Here is a 27,260-nt window from a genome sequence, read left to right as displayed (position 1 = left end):
GGATTAGTTTGTGATATTTTCTCGTAAACATCAAGGTGATGTCTGATTTTACTTCGATAGGTATTTCTGATGACACCAGATGTCTCACAGCGCTGAAATATCGTTCCAAAAATTCCTTGATCTATTGTAACTAACTGTTAGTTCCACTTCAAGCAGGTAGTCGCTTCTAAGTGTGTGCCAAGACTCACCTCTGATAAAGATTTTAATGCATATATATATATATATATATATATATATATATATATATATCCATATAAACAAACCAAAATAATCACAGAAAACAGTTTCAAGTACAAGCACCTCAAAATGCTCATTTCCACTGCTGCTTTTTTAAAAATATGCATGTGTTTTTTATATTTACATTCACATTAAATTTGACTCACAGTGACATTTTCTTGTGTTACGGCTTTTATTGCAGTAGAGAACATTTAAAAAGACAGACTTTTTTTTATTACAAGTGAGCAAAAAATGTAACATTAACCTCCTCTACCCTCATCTTTACGCTGTCATTAATATGTAGTTTAATACTATAAACACACAGAGTTATTTTTAATCAGTGAGTATTATTCCAGACTTCTTCACCTTTTCTGGGGACATGGCTCAGCTGCCTTTGTTGTCCTGTGTGATGATGTAATGGTGATGTAATCCGGTGGCAATACAGCAGGTGAAAACCGATCCAGATGTGAAGCTGTGCGCTTTAGTGACCCCGTGAACGAAATGACATCCGGATGTTTATTTCTTTTAATGAGTATAACACCAGACGTCAGGGGTTATTTTTAATGAAGCATTTATATGAAACATTTAAGCCCGAAACGAAATAATACCAGGCTGGTGTGCTGCTCCATCGCCAGGGGGCGCCTCTCCCCTCTGACTGTGCTGTAGGTGTCTGAGTTGGATTCAGTTTTTCTTTATTTAATTTACATCTTTACTGCGAAACCTCTCTCACGTGTGACTTCACCAGCTGGCACTGTGTATGTTTAGTATTTTTTATTTATTTATTATCACTCTCCGACACTTTATGTGGACCCCTGATGGCGTCTAAGCTGATAAATAAACATTGATAATTATTAAATGTGAAATGAAAGAACGATGAGAGCCCACTGTAGCCGGACAAAGGCTCGATTAAAGCCTCATAAAGAGGGGATCACAGAGATAAAATGGTGTGAACAGAGCGTTTCAGCTCCTTGACTCCTCCTGCCTGGAGGAGGAGGAGGAGGAGGCGGGACTCGGTGCACCTAAACAGACGGAGGGCTCTTGCTTTGCTCTCAGTGTGTCAGTTCTGCATCACCAGAGGAGTCATCCGCACAGCTGTAGCAGCTCTGCCGGCCAACGTAAACACTGCGGAGGAAGAACCGCTTCTCCAGTCTGTCTCGGACCGTCCAGCCTTTGTTGCCGTCAGACAGCTGAGCACTGCGGGAGGACGAAGCTGCAGAGCCCGATCCGTCGGCGGCGGAAGGGACGTGATATGAACCCCTCATCGGCTTCACGGCAGCGCAGCTAGACAGCCCCGTTTGCGGGGGGATCGAGAGGACATTTGTACCTTTAACCTGCAGCCGAAGGCCCGACAAAAGCGACAGAACCTGCAGCCATGCCCGGGTTTGATTACAAGTTCCTGGAGAAGCCAAAGAGACGCTTCCAGTGTCCGCTCTGCAGCAAAGCGATGCGGGAGCCCGTCCAAGTGTCCACCTGTGGACACCGCTTCTGTGACACCTGCCTGCAAGAATTTCTGAGGTATGCTGTGTGTTTGTGTGCACAGGGATCCACCTCTTTGCAGGCGACACCGGAAATTACTGGCGTAGTTTCGGTCGAGCAGCAGTAAATAAAAGCATAGGTGTGCCCTGCTCACCTTTCTTCCGTCTTGCCTGGGTCTGCATTAATGTTGATCTATTGTGTAGCTGCTGCCCAGAGCAATAACACAATATGAGGCCTGGTAAACAATGCCTGGCTTTAACCCTCCTTCTCTTGATGTCAGGTGTGTTTTTTTTCTCTCTCTGCATGTGCAGCTTTAGCCTGGAATAATATTTCGTCATTGTTAATTATCGCTTAGACTCATTAATGCGCAGATTTCTTTTTTCTCCGAGTGTAATCTTTATGTTAAAGTTTGGGGTTTTTCCCCCCTTTTACATTAATTTTTCATGCTGTGGTGATTGTGGCCTGCAGAGGGCCCCTGCATCCCCATCCTGTCTGTGTTTCTGGGCTGGGGTGGATGAGTCTGCGTGGGTTGTGTATGTGTGCGTTTGAGTATGTTCTTGAGTCCAGGATTAGACAGTGGTTCATTGGTCGGGGGCATCTGGGGGCCGCTGAGGGACCTTTCGCTGAGAGGTCAGCAGGATGGCAGACCTCCTCACCTTTTAATCTGTTCAACACTGGACTCAGTGTTAAGATCCCTACAAACAGAGTCTTTTTGTTCCTTTTAAAGATGGCCCTGTTGCTAATTATCCCACTACACCTACAGGACTCTCAAGCAATACACAGAATCCCCCAACAGCTTACCTGCAGATCACACACACCTGCATCAGGAGCTTCTTCTCCAGCCTGATTGGCTGCAGTGTCACCATGTAAAGTAGTAGATGAGTTCAGATTGTTGACTTCTGATTTGTGTTTATGTGATGTTTAGTTGCATTAAAATGTGTGCAGAAAAGCGCTAATGGCCCTAAAAGCCACATCACAAAGATTTAAAACAGGAAACAAACAGGTTAACAAATTTAGTTAATACTTAAATATTTTTTTTATAAGCTGAAAAAAATTATTTTAAAGGTTAAAATTAACCTTGAAATATTTTGGTGCACTGATAGGTACAATTTGTAGTTGTAATAATAGTAATAATGATGATGATAGGGAAAAATCTAATTTTTGACCAAAATATCTGTTTTTAAATGGTTTAAAATTTCCTGCTTTTCTTTGTGTTATCTCATTTTACACTAACTCCATTTGTGTTGCTTCCCTGTTGGTTGTGGACTTTGAGACACTGTGAACTTTTTGTTTGTTTGTTTTTTGAACAGAGAGTAGCCGATTAAATAAAAGATCTGATCTGTGTATTACAGTTGCGTTGCCTTCCACACTAGAAGGTCTAAAGACTTGATTGTGGGAGTTGTCATTCATAAGCTTGGCTTTTATTTCCTTCTTTTTTTTCTTCTTTTTTTTTTTAAATCTGTACAGTGTGGTCTAAATGTGACTCACACTGTTTTGGAAAAGCTGTCTTATGATTACCACATTTTTCTTTTCTTTTTTTGAGCAAAAGTACCATCAGAACTTGATTCCTCCTCGATTTGAGAATTTGCTGGCGTAATAGATTCAAGTGAATGAAATGGGACTGAAGAACATTTGTGGTGTTTTGTGCTAAATATTTGAATTATTGGAAATATGATCATTAGTTGTTTCATGTGTAGGCTGAAAACTAAATTCACACATCAGATTTGAATAAAAGTAGATCTGGTCTCTTCGTTCAGACTATTGTTCTATTGTTTTTATGTTATGGAGTCTGGATGGGATATGGGTGACAGCTGCTGTGATGATTCAAATCTGAGCTGCAGTGATTAAATGGAAAGATAAATCGAGAAAGACAAACCACAAAGTTGCTTTTGTTTGAGACAATGAAGACGACTGTCTGCAGTGTCTGATGCTTTGCTATAGTTAAACGTCACATTATAATTGTTCAAATGTAGTTTTATGAGTCATAAAAATGCTGCGGTTTCTTGGTTTGTCATTTTTCCTGTCAAGCTGATCTGCAGTTTAACGTCACTTATAAAATCAGCTATTTAGCTGAGCCCAGTCTTCGGTTTTACTTGATGAAACACGAAGACACCCCGAGGGAAACTGGGATAACTTCTCTGTAAGCTCCAGTTGCTTTCAGGAAAGACTGATGTCTTTTTTGGTGATCATTCAGTCAGGCTTCCTGTGTCAGAACACATTGACAGCACAGAGGTGGATTGACGCTATGAATATATTAGCTAGTTTGTCGTGAGCTGCTGGTTTGCAGTGTTTTGAGTCATCGGGAAGCCTCCTCTGGATTACTAAACAGCAGTAGATTGCATCTGGTTGAAAAGCAGAAAGAGTGCTGAACAAAGGGAGCGCGGGAGGAACAGTGTTGCTGCTGATCAATGAGTTTGGCCCGACGCTTTGTCTGCCTCATCCCGTCCGCCTCCATGTTCGTCCTCCAGTTTACGCTCTTTTTTTTTTTTTTCTTTAACTCCCACAGACTCACTGAATTTAACTAAAGTTTCTCAACTTGTTAAAGTTTTGAATTGAGTAACATTGTGCCCCTGCGTGGTAGAGATGTCACATAATATGATTCCTCCCTGTACAGTTTACATGACCTACATCAAGTGAGTGGAGAGCCTTACTGGAAGTGCATCTCCTCTTTAACAACACATCCTGAGTAAAGGAGCCAAAATGTGGGTGGTCGTTTTATCAATATTTACTGGTCATCTGTTGGCCATTGATCAGAACATCATTCAATACTTAAAAGTATTTACACCTCTGATCAGTAAACTTAGGTGTTAGACTTTTTAGCACCCATTGTATACAAGGTTAAAACTCTATTTCCAACTTATTAACAAATATGATCTTACACCAGATAATTAAATCTCTTTATTAATGGCCTAAAAACTGTAGAATCATGTATATAAACTTTTAAAACTGCACCTCTGATCCTGATGTCTCCAAATTTGTTACGAGCCACTTAAAAAAAAAAAAGCTATTTTCTGAGCTTTTCATGAAGAGAGATGTGTGATAGTGGCACTAAGATGTCTAAATAAACGGTTTCCACATTCAGATTTATAATAATAGAATCAAAATGACGTACAAGGTCACACTGTTTCTCAGTGGGAACTCTGATCGTGCTTCAAAGGAGATTTCCTGCTTCACTTCCCAGGTAGATTAAAGCGTAAATAAACATCTATGTGAACAGCAAATAGTGTTTTAGCAGCTCCTCCGCCGTCATGAAACAGCCGACAGGCTTCGTTCTCACCTCTTTAATTAACGAAGTGTGCCAGTCGAGGCCGTCGAGCGTGTGCGCCTTTTGTGAGCACGGTTCAAGTTTATTGAGGCTGACAGTCAGTAGTTAGCTAATGCATTGCCCATTGTGCAACTCAGCTGATCCTGTCTCTGAAGTTATTGAGGGCTATGTCACATCCAGTCCAGGCTTGCTTGGCCAGTATGCCCGCTTTCACATGGACGGCTCTGTCATCATCTCCGGAGACCCACTGCTCTGTCACAATAAGCCGCAAGTAAGCAAATGCATGACATTGCTGGAGCGTTAATCATCCTTTCTCACGAAATAATCCCTCCGATTTATTTAGAAATTTATAAGGCGCAATATAACTGGGTTATAACACGCTATGTGGTGAGGGATACGTGCTTAATAACCAAATTCCTCATGAGAAGAACGAAGATGATCACAAATGACAGTAATGGCACGAGGGCATGCAGAGAGCAACAACTACCAGGGTTAATGCACCATCTTTGTAATTTTAAGGAAATTGATCCCGATCTGCACCGCGATGCGATGCCTTCTTCTGTTAGTCATGCTCCATGTCTCCTCCGTGTTCTGGTTTCACTTTTAGTCCTAATGTGACAGTACTTGTCAGGTGCAAGCTGTAATAAGCTCCGATGTGAGGACATCCTAGGCTGGAGCCTATCCCAGCTGTCACAGGGTGAGATGTGGAGTACACCCTGCGCAGGTCCGTTCATGCTCACATTCACGCCTAGGGCTAATTGAGCATCAGCAATTAGCCTGTCTTTGGAGTGTGGGAGCAAACCGGAATACCTGGAGAGAGCCAACGCAGGCACAGGGAGACTCCTTCACTCGGGGCAGGATTTGTACCTAGAACATTCTTATTATGAGGCAACAGTGCTAATATGTTATATAAATATTTTGTATTATACCTCTACGCAGATATAAGCCATGCGTGTTCAGATAGTTTTCTATCACCTTTTAAACCATTTATTTGTTCATATGCAGCTTATAAATGCCATGTAGTGTTATTTAAAGGACCACGAGGAGGCTAATCCTGTATTTCCACTTCAAAGAATGTCACAGTGGAGTGAAACGTCCCTGAGAGGCACTCAAGGAAACACATGAAGCGTTGTGGCTCTACTGTGTCTGAGCAGCCTCTGTTAGCATGTGATGCTAATGGCCTGTGTTTCCGCTTTGGGAGGAATGTGCAGCAGCAGCAGTCTTGGAGGTTCCCCCCCCCCCCCCCCCCCCCCCCCCCCCCCCCCCCCCCCCCCCCCCCCCCCCCCCCCCCCCCCCCCCCCCCCCCCCCCCCCTCCAACACACACTCTTCTAAAGGGAGAGTCATGGGGTAAAAGCAGCCCTGCCCTACAGCTTTAACACACTGCAATCAAATAGGAGTCACATGCCTCAGTTGCTCAGTGTCTACTGACCAGGGCAGACTTTGTTTTAGCCACACTGAGGCTCTAATAAAGGAGAATAAACACTTAATAGGTGGGCTTATGATCGAGCCACACATGCCGGGCCTCACGGCTCGGCAGTGCCGGGACTCCTGAGCCAGAGTAAAGCCTCACAGTGTAACTGTGGGGCCTCTGTGGGGATGATGCAGTGCAGCGCCACGGCCTTGACAGGGGTGTAATTGGTTTGTTCAGCTCGGGAGCATCTCTTCCTACAGGCCCTCCGCGCATTCGTACAGCACAACTGCTGACTTACCCGGAGTCACGAGTGGCTCCAAAGTGGGCTAATGTGAGAATTTTTCACGGCTTGATTATTCACTGTCCGAAAGCCAGGCCAGTGTTTTTCGCAGCAGACCTTGATTCGTTTTAACTTTGACATGTCCTCTGTCTGTAGCACAGCATTTTTCCCCTCTCCTCACTGATGTAGGTGATACTCGCTTTTTCAGCTGTGCTCTCCCACGTTTTTTACACTGTGGATGTCCTGATGCACAGCCACAGAACACCTCGTACCTCACTCTCCTTCCTCTAGCATCTGTCTAATCTAATATGTGGGCAGTGTGGTAGTAAAAAAAACTGATAAGTCGCCCGATTGGAAGTGTTTCCAAGAAGCCAAGTGGACTTATTAAAAGCTTAGCATGAGCATTTTTGCTTAATAAACTATTTAAATGATTAATGAAACGGCTAAATTGTTGCTATAATGATTGTCAGATTGGCTACTTTTTCAATAAATTAATGAATTGCTCTAACACTACAGTCAACAACTCTTTTATTACTTTGTTAAAAAGCCAAACCCTTTATTTTCAAAACATAAATCTATAATGAAATTACTTTCCTTTGTCTTTATGTGAAAAAAGTAAGCCAGCCCTTTTATATGGAAGTGAGTTATTTGCCAGATGACTTCTTGGTCGGGTCGTGGGCGGCACTATGGTACAGTGGTTACCTCACTGTCACCTCATAGCTGAGAGGTTCTGAGTTCCTGGGATCTTTCTGTGTGGAGCTCAATAAGTTTCCTGAAGGTGCTCCGGTTTCCTGCCACAGCCCAAAGACATGCTTGTTAGTTTAATAGGCCATAGGTGTGGCTGTGAGTCTCGGATATTCTCATTCAGTTTTCAGTTTTCAGCTAATTTCCCAAAAAAGAAAACAATTTCTGTACTGATAAAATTTCCTCATTCAAAGCTGTTTAATCAGTGGTTTATAAAGTTTCTATAAAGACTGTATTTGCTCTTTTACTGAAGCTGGTTTGTTAGGATGTGATTCTAAGACTAGGGATGGATATTGATTAAAATACACCTCACAGGTCTGATTCTTTATCGAGTCCCTCGTTGGTTTTGCATCCATATTCTGAGTGTACATGCAGGTTTTATCATCAGAGCCTGAACAGACTGTAGGAACAGAGCAGAAAAACAAAGTTTGCATGTGACTCAGGTGTGTAAAAGCTCCACTTGTTTGAGTTTGACGTCTGCCTTTGTAATGCACAGCTGTCAGATTCACAATGCCAGCATTATTAAGCTTGGAGGCACGATTCAGATGGATTGTGCAATTTTAAACTAGTTCTGGATTTAACCAAAACACTGAACAGGTGTGATCTGAGCTCGGAGCGTTTGGCCTGTTTGGCACACGATGATCTAAATGTGTCCCCCTTTTAACTTTGTGATGAATTCCCTTCTGTCCAAAGGGATGTATAGAGGGGCACTCTGGCTGCAGTGACAGGACGTTTCTTAAAGGGCTTAATGGAGCTGTGTTGTATTAGTGCTCAATGTTGTGTGTAAGTCTGCCACTTGAGGCAGCTGGGTCTTTGTGCCCCAGTGGGTGTCTGTGTCTGAATGGGAGCACAGCCATGGATGACTGGTGAATGACTGCGTGTTCGCTGCCATTTCCATCCTGTGTTCCTGTCACAGAGACATTCACAGTCCCCCTGCAGGTGTCCCAACACTGCACAGACTTCCTGGGTCCAGATCCGGAGACTCAACAGTGATCAGCAAGCAGCGCACAGAGAGATGCTGTGTTCAGGCGAGGCCTCCGCTCTACACTTTGGGGTCTGTGAAGGCCTATCAGAGCTGTGCAATCAAGCCGCTGTCAGCTGTTGCACTCGGGGTGATGGAGCTGGAAAGGGTCCCATAAACTTTAACACATCAATGCATAGAAGGAGTCGGAGGATAAAGAGGCGTGCAGAGAAAAAACACGGTGCGGGACACTGCAGCTTTTGTCTGGGAAAAGAGCAGTTGGTGCTCTGAATGCCACCTAAATGTACCTGCAGAGTCAAGCAGCAGTCACCAGCTGCTGTGAAGGCGTGACACCCACACCTTTCTAATTCTAGCAGCAATTACTGACAAGGAAGTTAGTCACTGAAAGTCCCTGAGCTCACCACACGGCTGGACTTTGAAATTAATGATTGCATGGAAAGTCACTGATGTTTAAAGTTTAACGTGGACCAAGTTTACAGCCCGAGCAATCGAGTTCAGCTGCAGCGCAACATGAAAGTGGAGATCCTCAACCAGTGTAGTTTGGTTCATTTTGTGCTTTTTGAACTACACCCGGTGGCTTCACGCATGTTCTTGATTCATAATTGTGTCTGTACGAACCAAGCACCCATTTCTGTTGCAACCAGTGTTATTTCAGTTTAGCTGCACATAAGCTGAAGATCTAAGTCTGAGAATATAATCCCGAAAAATAAAAGAAAACAACCTCAAATTGCCATGTCTCATGGGTGTAAGGAAATGGATGTTGACATCTAATAGCCCATAATTATCCATGTTTAGACAGGAGAGGATGAAATGATCTGCAGCCAACTTTAATGTTGCTTGTTATAAACAGCAAACAGACAGAATTATTACACAGTCAGATTAAATTTGTTGTTTTTGGGCTGCGACCACAACGGGCTTCACGTGACTTTGCTTACATACCATGCGAACCCACTTCTTCCCCCCCACGAAAAGTAGAAGGAAAAAAAAGTGCAGCAGGGAGAACAAAAATACGTTTATGGAAGTCGTTCACTCCTGAGACTGACGGATAGATGTGAGCCGAGGCTGTTTCAGGATAGGACGCTTGTCTCCTGGGAGGAAGCGGAGAGAGGCTTTAGAGATGCAGCTGTGATGATGACATTGCTGAGAGAAAGCGCCCCGGCCAGTTCACACAGCTGCAGAGGCCCTCCAGTAGAGAAAAGATGTCATTATGAGATTCATATTTTGACGGATGTAAAGAAACGAGAGCGTGCGCTCGAGTTCGGATGAAACTCGGAGCCACTTTGGGCTCTTGGGTGGATTTTCTGATGGAGATGTTTCGCATTCAGGTTGTGTCATCTGGATGTGTTTTTTATTTGTTTTTTTTTTAATAATAATAATAATTCTCTTCTGAAAGGCCCCTGGAACCGATTATGCGAGCTCAGACAGGAACACATCCTGAATGACTTCGGAGGCTTTCACAGACTTCTCCATAAAGCCTGACTACCTGACCCCACACACAGTGTTTCCACTGCTGTTTGTGGTTTGTGTCAGAATGTTTAGATGAAGGTTAATTTGTGGTTTAGGGAAAGTAAGTCAACTTCCATCCACTTGAATGACTTCAAATCATGGATTCATGTTACCTGATGAAGTGCCGGTATAACAGCCTAAAAATGAAATACAGGTTTGTTGGGATAAAAGCAAATTGCGGCTTATTACAAGTGCCGATTTGGTTCATAGTACTTACAATGAAGAGGTAGTTTGTTACAATATAGATTTTGTTGCGCAGTTGTGGTTGTTTTTTATTGGCTGTCATGAGACTGTAGTCACTGACTCTGTAAGTAGGGTTAAAAACAGATAAGGTGGGCGAACAGGACGATTATTTGTAGGTAAAATTAGGGCTAAAGGTGATAATTAACGGATTAGTTGCTCTTTAGAAAACATTTTTTACATCGTGGCTGTAACTGACAGTTATGTGGCGGTAGTTTAAAGTAATTTAACAGGCTTAGGGAGATACAAATTCAACTAAATGACTCATTAATAACAATACTAGGTTGGTGTGAAGCTTAGTGAAAATTAGCAACTGCAAGTTAATGGTCACAGCAGGTCAAACGAGGCTGTCTCAACAGAACTCCAAAGAACTGAAGAAATGTTTCGGAAGAAATTTGTTCAATTCCCATATAATTGGCTGATTTTCCTGCTACATCAAACTGATTTCACCAATCTTCTGTGTTTTTTCAGATAACACTGATTTATGGTTTCTGAATGTTATGCTTTGTTATGCGCTAATACCCTTAAGGATCTGCATAAAATCCTCAACGGGAAGCCCAAAATCCAACCATGCATGGACCGGTTTTGGCGTTTAGTTATTTCCTTCATAAAGACGACATTCGATGACGTTCCCAGTACCCTTAGAGATGAGTTTTGAAACCTCGGCATATGTCGATAAAGATTTATTAACAATAGTTTTCAGGGTTATCCAAGCAGAGACCACCCTCACTAACTTGTGATGCACACAGAGTCATCTGGTCTATATGCAGGCCTGAAATATGACAGAAACTGTTCAGCTCAGAAGAGAGCTTCAAGGGTTAGTCCTAGCTGGCTTTTAAAGGGTAAAGAGTTGAGTTATTTATTTATTTGTTTATTTATTCACCCAAAACATGATAAACAAGGCAAACAAACAGAAAAACCACTGGCTTGCTTTTACCTTAACCCACAGAGGTGGCAGCCAAGGCTGTGTAAATGGGATGTAATGTTTCCCAGTAGATGCCTGGTTTGCATGTAACCATGCGAATATGCCTGTGAATATATTCCTGAGTGTTCGTGAGGCCCAATAAGAGGCCGTTATAGACATGCCTCGACTTGCCCTTGCCTATGAGAGCTCCTTTAAAATGAATCCCGCAGCCCTTTGCGCCCAAACAAAGGCTGAAAACATTCCTGCTATGCATTGAAGCACCTTGCTCCTCGCACAGCGAGCATGCTGGGACCGAGCTGCTCAGCCCAGCCCTGATGCTGGACCACAGCCAACTGGCCCAGATCTGAAAAGCGTGACTAGTGCTTACATGTGCCCGAGTATGCATACTATGTGAAGCGGCTCAGATAATAATATGTGTATATGAAACCACATACATGCTCTCTGCCTGTTCCTGCTGCTGATTTTAGGGTTCAGCGGCAGATACTTTAAGGTTTGAGTGTTCAGCCCGGCTCCATCTGCTCCCCTCTCGCACTAATCGACTCGCCGCTCATTCAGCGTGTTTGTCTTGTGCACAGGTCACCGAGCTGACGGACCCAGCGCACCGACACACGTGTTTCGATTCTCACACAGATTATTCCAGCAGGGCGCTTTCTCATTTGAAGCTGTAAGGCTGAAATCGCATCTGGAGAGTGCAAGCAGACGCCATCAAACCTCAAATTAGGGCTGATTAACGAGTCATTTTCAGGCAAAAATACTGAACATTTTCTAGTTTCAGCAGCTGAACTATGATGTTTTCTGGCTCTGGTATTTAGTTTTTTATATTTAACAGTCAGCAGTGGGCTGTTTGGACTGTTCTCACCAAAATTTCATCAAATAATCGGTGAAGTAATCTGCCAGCAGAGTTTATTTTACTTGAATCTTCGTCAGACTTCTTTGTATTGAAGGTGACGTCTCATTATTCATGAAGGAAGTGAAACTTGCACATACTTTTAGATAAAACATCTGTAATCTATGCCCGAGTGAGAAATGTGCACTAATGCAGCTTTTTGCGTGCAGCTTATGCGCCTTAAACCACATGCTCTTGTTTTGTCGACTCAATGCCTCTTGTTTACACCAGGGAGTACTCTTTAGGGTTTCGGGGCTGACAGGAAGGCATGTGAGGAATCTCTGTTCGAGGTCTGAAAGCGGAGCAGCTGGGATCGGGAAGTTGGCGGCTCGCTGCCGAGGCACCTGTCCTCAGTGAAAGGCTCCTCTGTCGAGCCGAACAGGTGTCTGCAGAGCAGTTAAGCCCCTCGCTTGAAGTGAACACACTCTGAATTATAGTCATTTATTCACAGGGCCCTCCGTCAATGTTAAGGTCACTGTCCATTGGCCCTCAGCCTTTCCGCCTGCCCTCTTTTTTTTTTTTTCAGTGACGAGGGCTTCCTTCCTGCCAAGGCTCTACATCTTCCTCTCATCTATTTTTCTGTGGTGGCCCTTTAAACAAACCGCTCAATGACTCCCTTGTGTTTTTGCCTCAGGATCTTTCTCACAACTCATTTACTGATGCGTCAACGCAGCATTATTGTGCCTGGCCTCCTCCTTCCTCCTTCTGAACGGGCCAACTTTGAACCCCCGATGGGGTGGCGCAGGAAGCGATCAGGTGCACCTCCGGATGGGTCAGTCACCCTGTTCAGAATGAAAGAGCGTTTGTTTACTTCACTTCCTCAGCTCAGAGACTATAGAAAGAAGACTAGATCAGCTGATTGTGGGTTTAGATTATTATTAGTTATTTGTTTCCAACAAGCAGCAGACAAACAAATGATGCTAATTTCACTGTTGACAATCAAGAAGCCCTGCAGTAACAAGGCTACTTATTTAACGTCTTGCTTCAGAAAGTGCCATACAGACGCCCCAATTAATACTGCAGCTCAAGCAGTGCAGCTTATATTCCAGCTGAAAAAACAAGATTTTATTATGAGTAATGGATGACATCTGTATTTGTTGCTAATTCCTCTATTTTTCCTCCCCCTCTTCTTTTATGCGCTGATTGAAAAATCTTGTCATTTATCTCATTGTTGCTCCCAGCAACAGGGGCAGGTTGAAGATTCGGTGCTCGAGGAACAATTCAAACTGAGGCGTTTTGAAACAAAGGAGGCGATTTGACGTCAGCGCCTCGCCTCGCCGAACAAAGAGACCGCGTCCACAGAGCAGGCAGAGAAGTGGACAACTGCAGGAGGCCCAGCTTTGAGGTGCCTCACAGATCAGGCACGTGGGAGGGGGTGTGGGGAGGGGGCTCTCTGTGTTGGTTGGTAGGGACTGAGCCTGATAAGGAGAAGCCAGAGCCACAGCCCGTCTGAGGTGTGATTCCAGTAGCTGATAATAAGGGCAGCGAGAAGGGATTGTGTGTGTGTGTGTGTGTGTTTTTTGCGAATTAGTGCACACGTGTTTGTGTGTGTGTGTGCTCACTGTCAACCATACACGCACACACACCCCTACTTCCAGTTACCATGGACACAAAAGCACAGGACCTAAAATTGTCACTGCCTGCCGTTGATGTGCACACCTCTCAGGCCCAAATCAGCTTACTGACACATCAGGAAAAAGGAGCTTTTCCGCTCGCTGTTCAGTGGAAATTCAAACGAGCCGGAAGCAGACGTTTCGCGTTACGTAACGCTGATTTCTTCGATATCTGACAGTAAAGCGAGGCATTAAGGTGAGCAGCATTGAGGAGGAGAGTTAAGACGGCGCTGAGAGGCAAAAGTTTTCAGTTTTTCTGCCTGAGAGGAACACAAGTGACTCATGACACATCAGACTCGCGGCTGTGCCTCCCGCGCTCTGCTGCTGCGATAACAGTGAATCACAACGACGCAGATCGCAGACTCTGACAAGAGGAAATCCAAGTCGTTATCCTCGCCCCAGTCTTCAGTTCGCTGTGACCTCAGACACACTGTGGCAAAGTTGCAATCTAAAAACTAAATTCTGTGGAAATTCATTGGGTCCAGACATAAAAACTTCTTTATCTCGGATTAGACTCGTCCACCTCAGGCCAATTCACATTTCTTCCTCTGTGTTGTTCCTGTGGGGTCGGACCAAAATAACACACAGCAAAGCTGATAATGGTTTACCCACACCTGCTATCTCTTCCTATCTCTCTCACACATAGCAGACCAGCTGTGAGGGAGTGTGTGTGGAGTACTTATCTTTGAAGGCCTGGGAAGAGCAGACAGCTGTTTATTGAAGACAGGGCTTCTTTTTCTGGTGTATCTAGTTTGTTTAATGGAAGTTGCTGCTCATTATACTGACCCGATGAGAGGAAACAACAGTGCTTATTTATTCTCTGTGTACAAGTCAGACTCTTTTTCCTAAAATGCTAACTAATGCTATCCAGGATCAGCAGCTGGGGGTGCTTTTCTACCAGAAAATATGCCAAATATGGCATTTATGATTCGTACCAGCCTCCTATTTTTGTACCTGTGACATTTAGATGCCTCGTATAGTTCAGGCCTCCGAGCCACTATCTCAGCAGACTAACCGATCTCAGTACTAACGCACATCAGCTGATGGATCAGCTGATATCCTTTAGCCCACTGTTCTAGGCTGCCTCCACCTGTAACAATGCTCTTGTCATTGCTTCTTTCAAAGCAGAGCCATACTGCCAAATATGAATTACAGCGGAAGGAGATTGTTTTCATGTTTTGACTCATTTTAACGTTTTTTTTTTCATTACATTTACTTTCACATTTTTGATGTTTTTAAGAATAAGGTATAATAGCTTCTCCACCTGCTTTTCCAAGGTTAACAGGTGCACATCAGTGAAAAGATCTGCTACGATCCATAAGCTATTACAAGTGGGAGAGGCTATCTGCATTGCCCACCTGCTGCAGTCTCTCAGTGGAGTTGTGATGGAGAAGTTCTTTGACATAATCTGCAGACTGATCATTTGCTTCCTGAACTTGATTGATTGTCTGTGGTCTGAATTTGTTCACTTTTTTAAAAAAAAATCTGAGCTCCTTTTCTTTGCTCTAAATATTTCCAAAGCGATTGTCAGTCAGTCTGCAGTAAATAATAGCGTTAACTGATGAGTGATGAGCTCTGTGTTTCTCTGAGGCTCTCTCCTTGAGGGTATACGGCTCATTTGCTTGCTGTAAAAACAACAGTCTTCTTTGTCTGGTGAGGGCCTTGGCATTGAAAGTCGACTCCATAATAAACGAGCAAACCGAAGCACTCTCCTTACGAATTGCTATAAAATGTGATTTATGCTGAGAGCATGCAAAGCAGCAGCAGCAGTTCCTCCTCTCCTCCTCTTCTGCCATGAGCTCATGCGCCTATAGGTACTAAATGGTGAAATTTTAGCTCTAAGTGGCTTTTGATTGATGCCGTGCCTCTGGTGGCCAGGTCTGTCCTAAATTCTCTTTAAAGTTGAAATGTCCTTCTTGGCGTCTGGGCGAAACAGATCTTGGCGGTTCTTAAAGTCATAAAACAAACCCCACAGAGAGCAAAACGAGGTCATTACGCAGGGAAAATGCTCTGCTTCGACCAGTTAACAAATCACTGGCATATTCCTCGTCATTCTTCCAGAGAAGATAAAAAGGTCTTGATTTTTTTATCTGTTTGTTTGTTTTTTAAAGGCATTTTGACCACATGCGTTTAGCCTAATAGAATATAGAAGCCTACGCCTCTGTGTGGAAATGTAGTTTTGTGTTTTGATGGGTTTTTTTTATTCCTGTGTGCGAAGCAGAGATGCTCCATCGTGACCAATCGCAGTTCGTCTTACTCGCTGAACTGTCCTTGCATTTAAATCTTGAGTTAATCCAGTATTTGTGTGAAGGACTGATTTTTCCCATCCAGTGTCCCAACTAATCAGAGAAATTGTGTTCAAAGTAAAATGCTTTATGATGCAGAATATGCTTATCTCTGGATTTACTGGGCATTAACCTCCTCACCTCGCTGTCAACCATCTGTCAGATACGCTGACCTGCGGCAGTGTCCCAGCTCAGAGAGACATTTATGAGAAGATGTGAAATGGTTTGCAAAGGAAAAAGAGTGTGGATGCTATTTCTGCTGAATATGAATGTGCAGCTAGCAGCTCAATATAGTGGAAGTGGGCACAGGCCGATCTGTGCGAAGGCTTTTGTGCGGATTAAACAAACAAGATATAAAGTGGTTAGTTAGTGAGCTTTAGAGGTGTTAGTAAGCAGATTTTGGACTGTGCCAGACTAGCTGAGCCCCCCCTCCTGTTTTGCGCCTACTAATGTGTTCTATGAAGCTGCAACGGGAGACCATGGAGCTGGCCTAGCTCTGTCCTAGAGTAAGAAAAATCCACCCACAATGATACAGAGACCTTTTAAAGAGCCAGGCTGACTGATTCCCTGTTTCCAGTCTTTAAACTGAGCTGACTGCCTCAAACTAAACACCTGAATGAAAACATTTTCTTTATTTTTTTGAGCAGCACACCTCATGCCTTATTATTGCAGACGTCACAAACTGATTGAAAATGCTCTTATTTTGACAGGCGGCTTGCACAATAGCTCAAAGCGCGCTGCTGCTTCCACACTTAATCTGCATTAGTGCTGCGATTTCATGTTGTGCTTCTCCGTGATTGTGGCTCCAATAGCTGATTCATTAATGCTGTTTTGAGGGGGGGAAATGAGGTGACTCTGTCTGCTACTGCGTCTCCGCTGCCATATGCATACAGTTGGCTTGTGGGCCAGGCTTTGCCTCCCCGTCCGGTGTAGGCGCTCCACGAGATTAACTGCGGCTCCTCAAAGCCAGCCGTCATCGCTGCATATTGCTCTTTTGAGCAGAAATCTGCCTTCTGAACTAAAATTAGACCAGCCATCTGTGATTAAAACTGCTAAATATCGCACGCGTCTGGAGAAATGTAGAGCATGTAGCTGCTTCCATTTGTTGCTGAATTATAGCTGATCACTCTCCAGCTCCTTTGTAGCTTTTGAATCTTCACAAATTGGTGACAGTGGATAGTAAAACAGAGAGTGGGGTATTTCTCACCTGCTGCAACCTTAAATGCAGCTTTTAGCACTTCTTCAATGGCCAGTAAGTCCTTCTCACATGTGTGACATGTTAAACCTCAGGACTTTCATTGATCTCCAGATGCAGTCCTCCACCCGCCCCCGCCCCTCCATAAACCGCCCTTCAGATCAAACGTAAAGCATCTCCTTTCAAGCTCTGCTTTCCTTTCATGTACGCAGTGCGGGCTCTGTTCGTGCGGGTACGCCTCCGTTATGGTGGTCTCTCTCGTTTCCTTTTTTTTTTTTTTTTTTTCCTCCACTTTTGCTGTATACTGAGTGGGTGAGGGTGACTGCACTCATGCATGCATGAGCTCAGCTCCCGGTACAATTGATGGGACCTCTCTTTTTTTCTCTCTCTCTCAACTCCCCCACCACCCCGCTCCCAGATCAGCAGCAGTTAATGAAAGTGGATTGATTTTCCTGTACCTCCTGCATCCAACGTTTAATCTGGGGGATGAAATCGACCAGGAAAACAAAAGATCCTACTGCATTCTGTTATATTATGTCTTTGATTGCCTGCCAAGTTCCTTAGAAAACAGTCTGCGTTGGTATAAAACTGGCAAAACTGGCACTGACATCCATATGACTTGAGGCATTTTAGTGGAAGAGTTGGACCATTTGGGAAATGCACTTATTGGCTTCTTTGTCAAGATAGAGGAGTGATACTGCTCTCTAGAATATTAGATCCTAATCAATCTTGTCTTGAGTAATTTATAATTGAGTGTTTTTGAAGTTATCGGTGTTGTGCACATGCCTGCAGGTATTTAACAGACGGCGAGGCGAGGCTCCTGAAACTCTTGAACCTGATTTACCTTTTATCATTTAACTGTGCAGAAACCTTCAGATAGCTCTTTCATTTTTTGATCCGGAGCTAAACTGACAAGCTGCTGCAGCTAACTTCATATTTAACCTGGAAATGAGTGCTATCAATCATTAAACCCTTGCTCCTTTCATAATATCCAAGGTGCCACCTAGGAGGGCGTCTTGAGTTTATGACTGCTATAAATTCATAGTGTCAGTGGAGGAGCTGGAATTCAGTTTCTGTTATACCCCCCCTCCTTTTTCTGTTAAAGACTCATGTCAGAGCCTGATCACGCTGATGGAAGGAGACAGTGTGGGGGGGATTATAACTACTTGTATGTGCCGTCTCCCCTCCTCACACACTTAAGGATGGATTATGCATCACACAAGCTTGCCTTCAGCTTTCAGAAAACTACTCCTCCTCTTCCCTTCAGCCCTCCATATATGGTCTTCCTTCCTCCCCTCTCCTGCTTGCCCTCTGAAAGGTGTTTTTTTTTTTCTTTTTTTTTTTTCTTCTTCTTCTTTGTGTTTTCCTCGTGGCTGTGTGTCTGAGCTACACCTCTGGATGATGAGATGAGTCATCGTCATCTAATTGCTCTCAAATTCAGACCGACCGCCAGGTTTCACCTCTCGAGCGACTGAGTTCTACTTTTTATAATCGCACAAAAGGTTAATTCTGTCCAGGAGATGTAGGTGTGTGTTTTCTGGAAACCAGTAACACATCAATGGAGCTTTATTGTGTAATGCTACAAGTACAACCAGGTCTTTGTGTGTAGAAATACATCAAAATTAAGGAAGTTAGCAGAATAATTATGTTATGAACTGCAAAATATGTTCAATGAAAGTTCATCCGTTAATGGCAAACCTGTGTTAGCTTCAGTTTATCCCCTTTATTCATACAGAAAATGTAATCCTGCTCAAATGCATGCGTTGACATAACCAACATGGTGCTTATAGCATAATGAAGTATCTTATTGATACACGTTAGGAGGAATAGTTAAATTTATTGGACAAAGGATGTTGGGGCCACCGGGAATGAGGACAAAGAGGAAAACCACAAAGATTGTTGGTGGTTGGTGGGACAGAAGAGGATGCTAGGGATGGTGTGAGATGGAGACAGATGATCCAATGTGGCGACGCCTTAAGGGAGCAGCTGAAAAATAAAGAAGTGGCGACATAGGTCACGTGTTATTGGTGCATATTTATGATCATTTATTGCAGGCCTTCTCAGGACACAACATCACATCTGATGTTGTGTTTTGGAAATTTAAAGGATAGTCCCTGGAAATATTCTCTTACTGTTGGGTCACACTTTGAGTACGCTCAGTCAGAGCTCTTAGATGACAAGGGCAACATTCACCTTTATCTGCTTCCGGTGCTACTGCCGAGCTGACATTTAAAAAAAATAAAAAACAGATTTTTGTCAACCTTTGGATGCTGTGAGAACATGTGCGAACTCTCTCACAGATGGCCCGTGTTCACAAATGTCAACGCGGTGAGGTGAACTGCACAGAGAAATTAATAACATTGCATAAGCGATGACGGCATGAGCAGGGATGGCCTCAGGTGTCCTGATCTCCACTGTTTTGTGTGTGGTCAGAAAATTGCGTGTAGGCACGAAACAAATTCCCAGTAGCGTCGAAATCCACTTTTCTTCTTTTGTTCAGGTTTTTGTAGGTGGCGTCTGTGTAGCTCGTAGTAAAACCGTCCTTTAATGGTTTTTCTATCTTGGTACACATTTGTTCTCAGCGAGTGTGTTGCATGGGGTGCAGGAGATGAAGCCAGGGAACGAGGCCAGACATCCACCCACACACACACTCACACTCTCTCCGGTAGTAGTAGTAGTGCCTTTCTTCCACTTGCATCATTTTATTCCTGCTTCAGCAAAGTAACGCAACAAAAATAGTCCTTTTCTGGATAAGGAACATGGAGAACTGAAAGTGTGAAAGTTCAATTTACAGGGAATTATGCAACAAATCTTTGAAAACGGTTACATTTTCCGCCTTTATTTGAAGCGCCATCTGACACAGCGTCACATGGGGTTTATTTCTCTCTTGCTGATGACCATGACCTACAGACTGTCAGCCATTGTTGCTTCATATTAAACAGCTGTCAGTGGCTGTTAGTGACCAACACAGGAAGTCAGATAGGATTTTACAGGTGTCATATTCCAGACTGGATCCTGCTAAACTCAACAAAAAGCCTCCTGAGATCTGTCAAAAACTGTAAGAATAATTTTAGGGTAAAAACAGTAGTGCAAAATGTAATAGTCCGTCCATTCTTCTCTATAGTTTAGTTTTCGGGGCATATGATAAAGAAACTGTGTTTGACCAAAATTTACTGACTGTCTTATAACTCCTTTGATAAATAGTAAATATCACTGAGCTATCAGCGATTAGATGGCCTCAGCGTGAGGTTCAGTAATAATATCTGTACTTTACAGAGTAAAGACGGAACAGAAAACTGTACAAATTTAGCTCAGACGATAATAGCAGCATTATAAATTGGACACTAAAATGTCAGGTGCATAACAGACTGAAGGACAACAATAGTGGTAGAAAAAACTATATGCTATTTGTGTAAAATGTTAGATTTTACTGTTTGGTATCCAGTTTAGTTTAGTTTAGTTTTTCTCTACAAAAATTGAGTCAATCTGCTGCTATTTTTCTTTGAAAGCCTTTATTTATCATGCAGACAGGTGTCCAAAACCTGATAATGTCAAATGAAAGAAAAAAACAACTTTCACATTTACAAATTGTAAACAAAGAAATGTGTGGGTTTTTTACTTTATATAAAATAACTACTTCACTAGTCATTTCACACTTATGTTCTACAGCCTCAGTTTAAACTTTCTACACCAAGACGTTTCAGTGTGAACCTCTTTTAATTATTGCTATACTATGTGAAAAGGTCACCGTGCTTCCTAGTAGGCAATAGTTTTGCCTTCCAGAAGCGTCAGAGGGCTTATGCACAATATAATCTCCAACAAACCACAGGTATGGACAGCTTATCCTGTAGGAATTAAGCGCTACACAAGCAGCTGTCACGGCGTCATTCATGTGTGGATATGCCACACAGAAAGTCTGCAAAGGAGCCGTCAATCCACCTGTAGGCCGGTGTGTCATCGCGCTCTGTGAAAGTAGGAGCTGCTCCTCCTCTTTCAGACAAATGAGAGGGCCGCAGAGAGCTCGGCGGAAAGCCAAATGAGCTGTGGGCGAAGTCTATCAGGTTCCACAGGTGGAAACATCACCCGGCTTATTCAGGGGATGCGCAGCTAATCGTGAGGCAGAGGGACAGAACACCCGGCTAGAGGCAGGATGTTTTCAGGAAGACCTCTGAGCTGCAGCACTAACAATACTAATTGTAACCTTTGAGTTTGTGGTGTGCAGAAGGATGTCAGTGTAACCTTTTGACTGTCGTTGGTTTTTGTATTTTATGTTGATCCCATTGTTCTAAAAGCTCTGTTGCAAAGCTGCTCCTCCACTCTTATTTGGAAGACATTACAACGATTGTGGTTTGTGGTCAGACAGCTTCAGAGGCAGCTGGAAAAACATAAGAACGAACTGTTAAATCTCTGGAAAAACGGTTAGAATTCTCTGTGTGAAGTTCTCATTAAACTGGTAGTAGCTGTCACACTTGTAATTTCCCTGATAGTCTTGCGTGTGTAGATTTCTGCTTTCCATATATTGTGATGACAACTATCGGGTCCTGGCAGCGTCCCAAGTTGCTCTTGCCCACATGTAACGAACAACAGGTAGTTGTCCTTCCTGTTCTAATTCCTGGAAATAGTCTGTTTGCTTTGGGTGAGGGGAAGTTCACGGGTAAAACTTGGTGGAGGCACTCGCTTGCTATGAATTCTCCAGACTATTCCCTCCTCCACGCTCGGATATCACGCAGGCTTTGTGCAGGGATATTTGCATTTTCACATCTAACCTATGAAAAGGCTCAGCACTGGAGTCCACGTGTAAAAATGGTTGAGACGTTCTAGTACAGTCCGATCTTTGCCTGTATTTTGCGTTTTGGAGGTTGTTCCTTTCCTTTAATCTGCTAGCACTTTTGTTTTTATCTAGTTTGTTGGATGCAGAGTCCACAGTCCATGCTGGATTGTTTTATTTCCCTCACATGGGAAAAAAAACCCAGGTTAAAATGATTTACCTTAACTCTAATCTTTTCCTTATTACTTTCTCTTTTGTATCTTCATTACTTCAACATGTAAGCGCTATGCCCGCCTCACATATAGTTTGACACACCCTGGAAACGAAGAATGCTGCTGCCTCGCTTGCAGTTCTGGTCGTGCGGTTGAACTCTGGGGCTTTGTTAGCAACCGGCAGCTCCCAGAGGGTTGCGCCTCTACTGACAGAGTGACTCATTGAGTACCGCTGGCACATTTTGGCCAGGCCTGCTGAACAATTGGAGACATTAGCTGAAACGGATCTTCTCAAATTACTTAATGGTTATTGAAAAGGTGTCTTTCTGTATTGAGAAAGACTGATTGTGATTTTAAACCCTAATCCTGCAACTGAAACATCAGAAAACAAAAAAATATATATTAGAAAGTACAGTGTGAAACTCGAGGTACATGTTTTGTTTTGTATCAAGTATCCCAAACTTGCAAAAAAGGAGATCATTTAAATGAAGTTGAACCATAAAACTCATGCTCTGATGTCTCTGTGAAATCTGTACTCATTATTGTTCAAAATGCGAGACTTGGACGAAGGAAGTCCTGACTTCTTGCACACATAAACCCAAAACCAGATGGATTTGTGGGATTATCGTAACTTTAGATGAGATAAAACAAAGGTCTTGTTTTCCCTCAACTTCCTGAGAGGAAACGAGAAGATTTTCAGCTGTGACACCCAAAGCCTTCATGCAGCGCACTGGTGGAATTTAAGGTTTTGTTTGTGCATATTAAAGTTAATCCTGGTTATATCTTGAAAAGACAAAAGGGTTTAGCATAAGGATGAACATAAAAGCTGGCAGCGAGCTCCGGCGAGAGATAAGTGGGCAGTTCAGTCAAGGCTCCCGAAGCTATCTGACTCAATAACAAAAGTCTGCTCAGCGAGTTAATGTGCCACAGACTGGCGCTCTCCGAAGCTCTCGTGCTTTTGATTTAGTTTGTTTTGTGCGTCTCGACAGCCCTTGCCTGCCACAATGGCAAACACAGAAGGGTTTGTTTAGGAGTTTCTCTCTTAGTCAATACAGAGCAGGCTTCAAGGTTACTCTGAGGCAGACTGTCACCAACATGTTCTCTCTGTGTGGCCTGCAGGCCGGTCGCTGTCTCTTGGAAAAACACCACTCCGCTCTGCACCGGTGAGATTAAACCTGAGGGATTTGTACTCCTCACCGTCTGCCTGTCGGGAGTTGCGCGCAGAGTGACGAAGCATGTTGTGACGGCTGTCCTCGTGGTATCAGCTGGATGAATGAACGACTGTTTAATCTGGGCCTGAAAAGATTTAAGGACAGCGGAGAGAAAGAGAGGGCAATTAGAGGGAAGAGGGATTTAAGGGCTAATTGGTGGGTGGGTGTATTTCACCTGCAGTGGGGGGAATGTGTTTTCTACCCCCTAAAATGATGTGACGGTGTCGCCTGCCAGTGAAATTAAGGTGATATTAAAAATGCCTGAGAGCAGCTGAGTGGACAGAAGGAGGAGATCAAATTTTAATGAAGTGATTGTGTTAAATTGCATGCTATACGCTCTTAAGCTGCTCCCTCGTGACTCCCCGACACAGCCCCGAAACGCTGTTTACCAGCATCTCGACTGTTATGCACATTTATGACGAACTCGTTTCAGAAGAAGTTTGTGGGGTGCGAGTTCTCACATGCACAGTTCAAGTTTACCCTCAAGGCTTTGCTTAATAGTAATGTTTACCCTATAGTAGCTTTAGTCAGGCTGCGGCTGTCCTGTGCAATTTTTTTTTTTACTACTGATCTGCTAATTGCTTACTGTGTAAAGTGCTATAAAATGTCAAGGTCCAGTAGAAGTGCACAATTCCCCGCAGCCCACGGTGACGTCCTCAGATTGCTTTGCTTGTCGGATTAAACATCTGTCCAAAGCAGTGCTTGTAACTATACGAGAGAAAATTGTTTGAACGGAAAATTGTCCACATTTGGAACCATCAAGCATTTAGAAAAAACTATTTTTTGCTTTTTTTAGCTCACTGGATTGAGCAAGATGTATCACAAGGATAATGTAGAGTCCTGGGTTCGAATCTCACCTTAGGGTGGCTATAGTTTAGTAGGTAGATCGGGTCAACTGCTAACTTAGAGGTTGGTAGTTTGATCCTGGAGTGGTTGGAGTGTTCCAAGTGAGTAGAAATGCACAATATAAGAACCTGCTCAACTTTCCATTGATCTTTCTACCAGTTTTCCAGTCTTTTCTTTGTGCTCTTAGATAAATGCTTAAAATGAATTTGTATCAATATCCAAATAATCATTTGCTGTAGTAAACTTGTCGCTCGAAGCAGTCCTGTAGCAGAGTATTCTGTACTGTACCCAAATCTGTGGGTTATATTTCATTTCTTCTAGAAAGCTCTCGCTAGCCAGAGAAATTGTTTGGCAGAGAAGATGGATGAATTGAACCGGAGCTGTGTCTCACATCAGCCCCGCTGTTCACTGCTAATGTGCTGTCATGGAGCGACAGCCAGTTCGATTCGAGAGCGACCCGAGAGAGTCGGGCAGCGTTATCGCTCGTGGGGCCGAACACATGAATGTGTGGGAGCTGTGGGAGCTTCTCTGTGACCGGGGAAGGAATTATCTTGACAGTCTGTGACTAGGCTCTTTTCGCCTGTCTGCCTCTCTGTGTGTCAGATGCATGGCCCGAGTTGGATGGGGCCTCGGGCTGTAAACCCCCACCACCCTTGCCTGCGCCTACATCACCCCCTGTCCAGAGCGGAGAGCCTGTCGCCTCCCATCTCCTCTCGCTTTACAGTTGTGGGACAGGCAGCGCTTTCTAAATCTGCGATGGCCACGAATACTGTAAATAATTTCACACCACACGAGATGCTGACTGGGCTCTCGAAGCCTCTAATCGATTGACCTCCTTTTACAGCCCGTTGTGGGTTTGTTAATTGGTCTCCAGCTCCCTGCTGACACAGTGACCCTAATGGAAGAGAATTACTGCTGTCTCGTCATGCATTAACCTCCCCCCTTTTTTTTTCATCAACCCTCCCTCCATCCTCCATCTCAGGCCTAACCTTCTCCACCCGCCCCCCTTTTCTGCTCACTCTCTGGTTTCACGGCAGCTGGTTAGATGGGGGGTGCACATGCACTCCCGCCCTGTCACATGTCCCTGTGCCTCTGGGAGCTACAGTCAGGTGACACTGCCAAGCAAATTAAAGCACCAAAAGGCATACACTTACTGTTTGCATACGATTGTCCCTTAATTAGTTTAAGCATAATGTGGCCGTGGTCGGGGTTATAAGAGGCTTCTGCACAGGTCAGATGAAGCTTCAGGGCTTTTGTGCAGAACACATTTCCCCTGCCGTTTTGTTTTCTTTGTAGTTTTAGGCAAAACCACTGCTGAAATTAGGACCAGTTATAGTGATTTCCAGCTCTGTATTTTTAATATTAGCTTCAGCTACAGTAGCTTTGCATATATTACAGTTAAATAAATAATTTCATCCTGACCCCTTCACTTTTTTCATATGTAAGAAATTTGCTGTTTTAAGCTTTGGTCTGATTGGCTGACCTTCACAAATACAAGGTTTACATAGCAGGTGGGGGGGGGGAGCACGTGTGTACTTACGGAGGTCACCCCTTTTTGACAACACACAGAGAAAAGAGTAGAAAAACTGTGTGAAAACAAACCGTTATAGCAGTGTGAAGCCTGAGCATGATCGTGTGATCATGTTTGTCATGAGCAGATTCACAAGGTGACATCTTTTAAATGGCCTGACTTTCAACAATAACATGTGTGACTCAAAAATAACAGGGAGGCTCCAGACAGTCATAACAGGGTTCAAATCTCAGGAGATGAGCAATGATTGCCTCCTTTTTTTCAAAATTTTTTTTGTCTGTTTAAGTTTGTGTGTGTAGAAGTGTCTGCTGTGCAGCTGTGAGCCTCTGCGCTGTATAGCAGCTCACCCCTAGTGGCTGCTGCCTCTATTATTTAGAAGTGTGAATATTTTATGACAACATCAGGGCTGGGAGTTTGGGAGACGGCTGCCCTAATGAGCCATGGCACTCACTCATTTGGACCTTAAACGGGCTGCTGAATGCACTTCTGTGGCGCCACAAAAACTGCACAGGGGGTATGTAGTAAAGTGGGTGTTCAAGTCTTATTTGGGGTTTTACTACTGCAGGGGAAAAATGCAGAAAATAGTCGTCTCACTGTTACGGGAGCAGATCGGCAAATCGTCCCGAGGATGAGCCTCGAGCATGAAGGCGAGGTTCAGTTTGTATACTGAGAAAAACTGAAGCCTGTTAAAACAAGAACTTTGTTAAGTTGGCTGTGGTACTAGAGCAAAAAGAGAAATGGAAAAAGAAGCTAAACAGTGGGGTTCACAATCATTTCTTTATGTTTTAGAGAAAAACAGATGAAGCTCTACAGTGTAGTTTTGTCCTCTGCAGTCATATAAATCTGTGCAGACGTGTCCTCTGAGGGTTCAAACACAGAAGAGCCAATGTCATTAAAGTCAGCAGCTCACAGATCTGACATCACTGTGCATGAGAGTGCGTCACGCAGCATGATCAGTCAGAGAACTTTTCAGCTTTAAAGTGTATGTGAAGAGACAGAGAAGCACTAAGGGCAGAGCAACGCTGCTCTTTCAGACTATTATGGAAGAGCCTTTTAGCTCTGTCCAAGGGTCAGTGTGGTTTTAAAATGTCTGCTTTTAAACTTGTTTTCTCTGTCTTCTTTTCATTCAATACTAAACTTTTCTTTGTTTCTGTTTTTTTTCTTTTTGTTGTTGCAGTGAGGGTGTCTTCAAGTGTCCGGAGGATCAGCTGCCCTTAGACTATGCCAAGGTACGACTGACACTCCTAATCCCGAACTAAAGCCAAACCCACACATGCAGGAGTATTTTTAAAAGCACCTCCTTAGTTGAAAAATCAGCACGGTAACAACATGAACCAAACCCACCACATTTGGAAGCCTCAACATGTGTTTTGTCCTCTGCCATGTTTTTTTTTTTTTTTTTGTGGTTTGTTTGTTTTTGAGGGGCAAATTAGCATATTTTAGATGAGAGGTTGGAGTTGCTAATTAATGCTAATTATTGGATATATCTTGGACGGGCTATACCAAAGAGCAAGTCCCGATAATTTCCATTGAAAATGCTCCAAAAGGCAATAACAGCACAAACGCAGCTGAGTGGTTCACTTCACTGACTCCAATTAGCAGCTGTGGCCTAGCAAACACTGAGTGGTTACACTTCTGTCAATCAAACCAGCTACACCCCCTACTGC

At 43.6% G+C, this 27,260-nt stretch overlaps 1 protein-coding gene across 1 annotated transcript in view; it reads left to right on the top strand.

Moving 5' to 3' along the window:
- The first annotated feature begins 267 nt into the window (after positions 1-267).
- Positions 268-27,260, top strand: part of traf4a (tnf receptor-associated factor 4a) — a 37,445-nt gene continuing 10,452 nt past the window's right edge. The window contains exons 1-2 of the mRNA XM_085184574.1: positions 268-1,731; positions 26,771-26,822. Of these exons, the coding sequence (XP_085040700.1) occupies positions 1,589-1,731; positions 26,771-26,822 (195 nt within the window). The 5' untranslated portion in view covers positions 268-1,588. The remainder of the gene's footprint in view (positions 1,732-26,770; positions 26,823-27,260) is intronic.

The sequence above is a fragment of the Neolamprologus multifasciatus genome, chromosome 14, assembly GCF_963576455.1.
Source record: "Neolamprologus multifasciatus chromosome 14, fNeoMul1.2, whole genome shotgun sequence".
Classification (NCBI taxonomy): domain Eukaryota; kingdom Metazoa; phylum Chordata; class Actinopteri; order Cichliformes; family Cichlidae; genus Neolamprologus; species Neolamprologus multifasciatus.
Note: the sequence above shows the minus strand (reverse complement) of the source record. Positions and strands in the feature narration are given on the sequence as shown.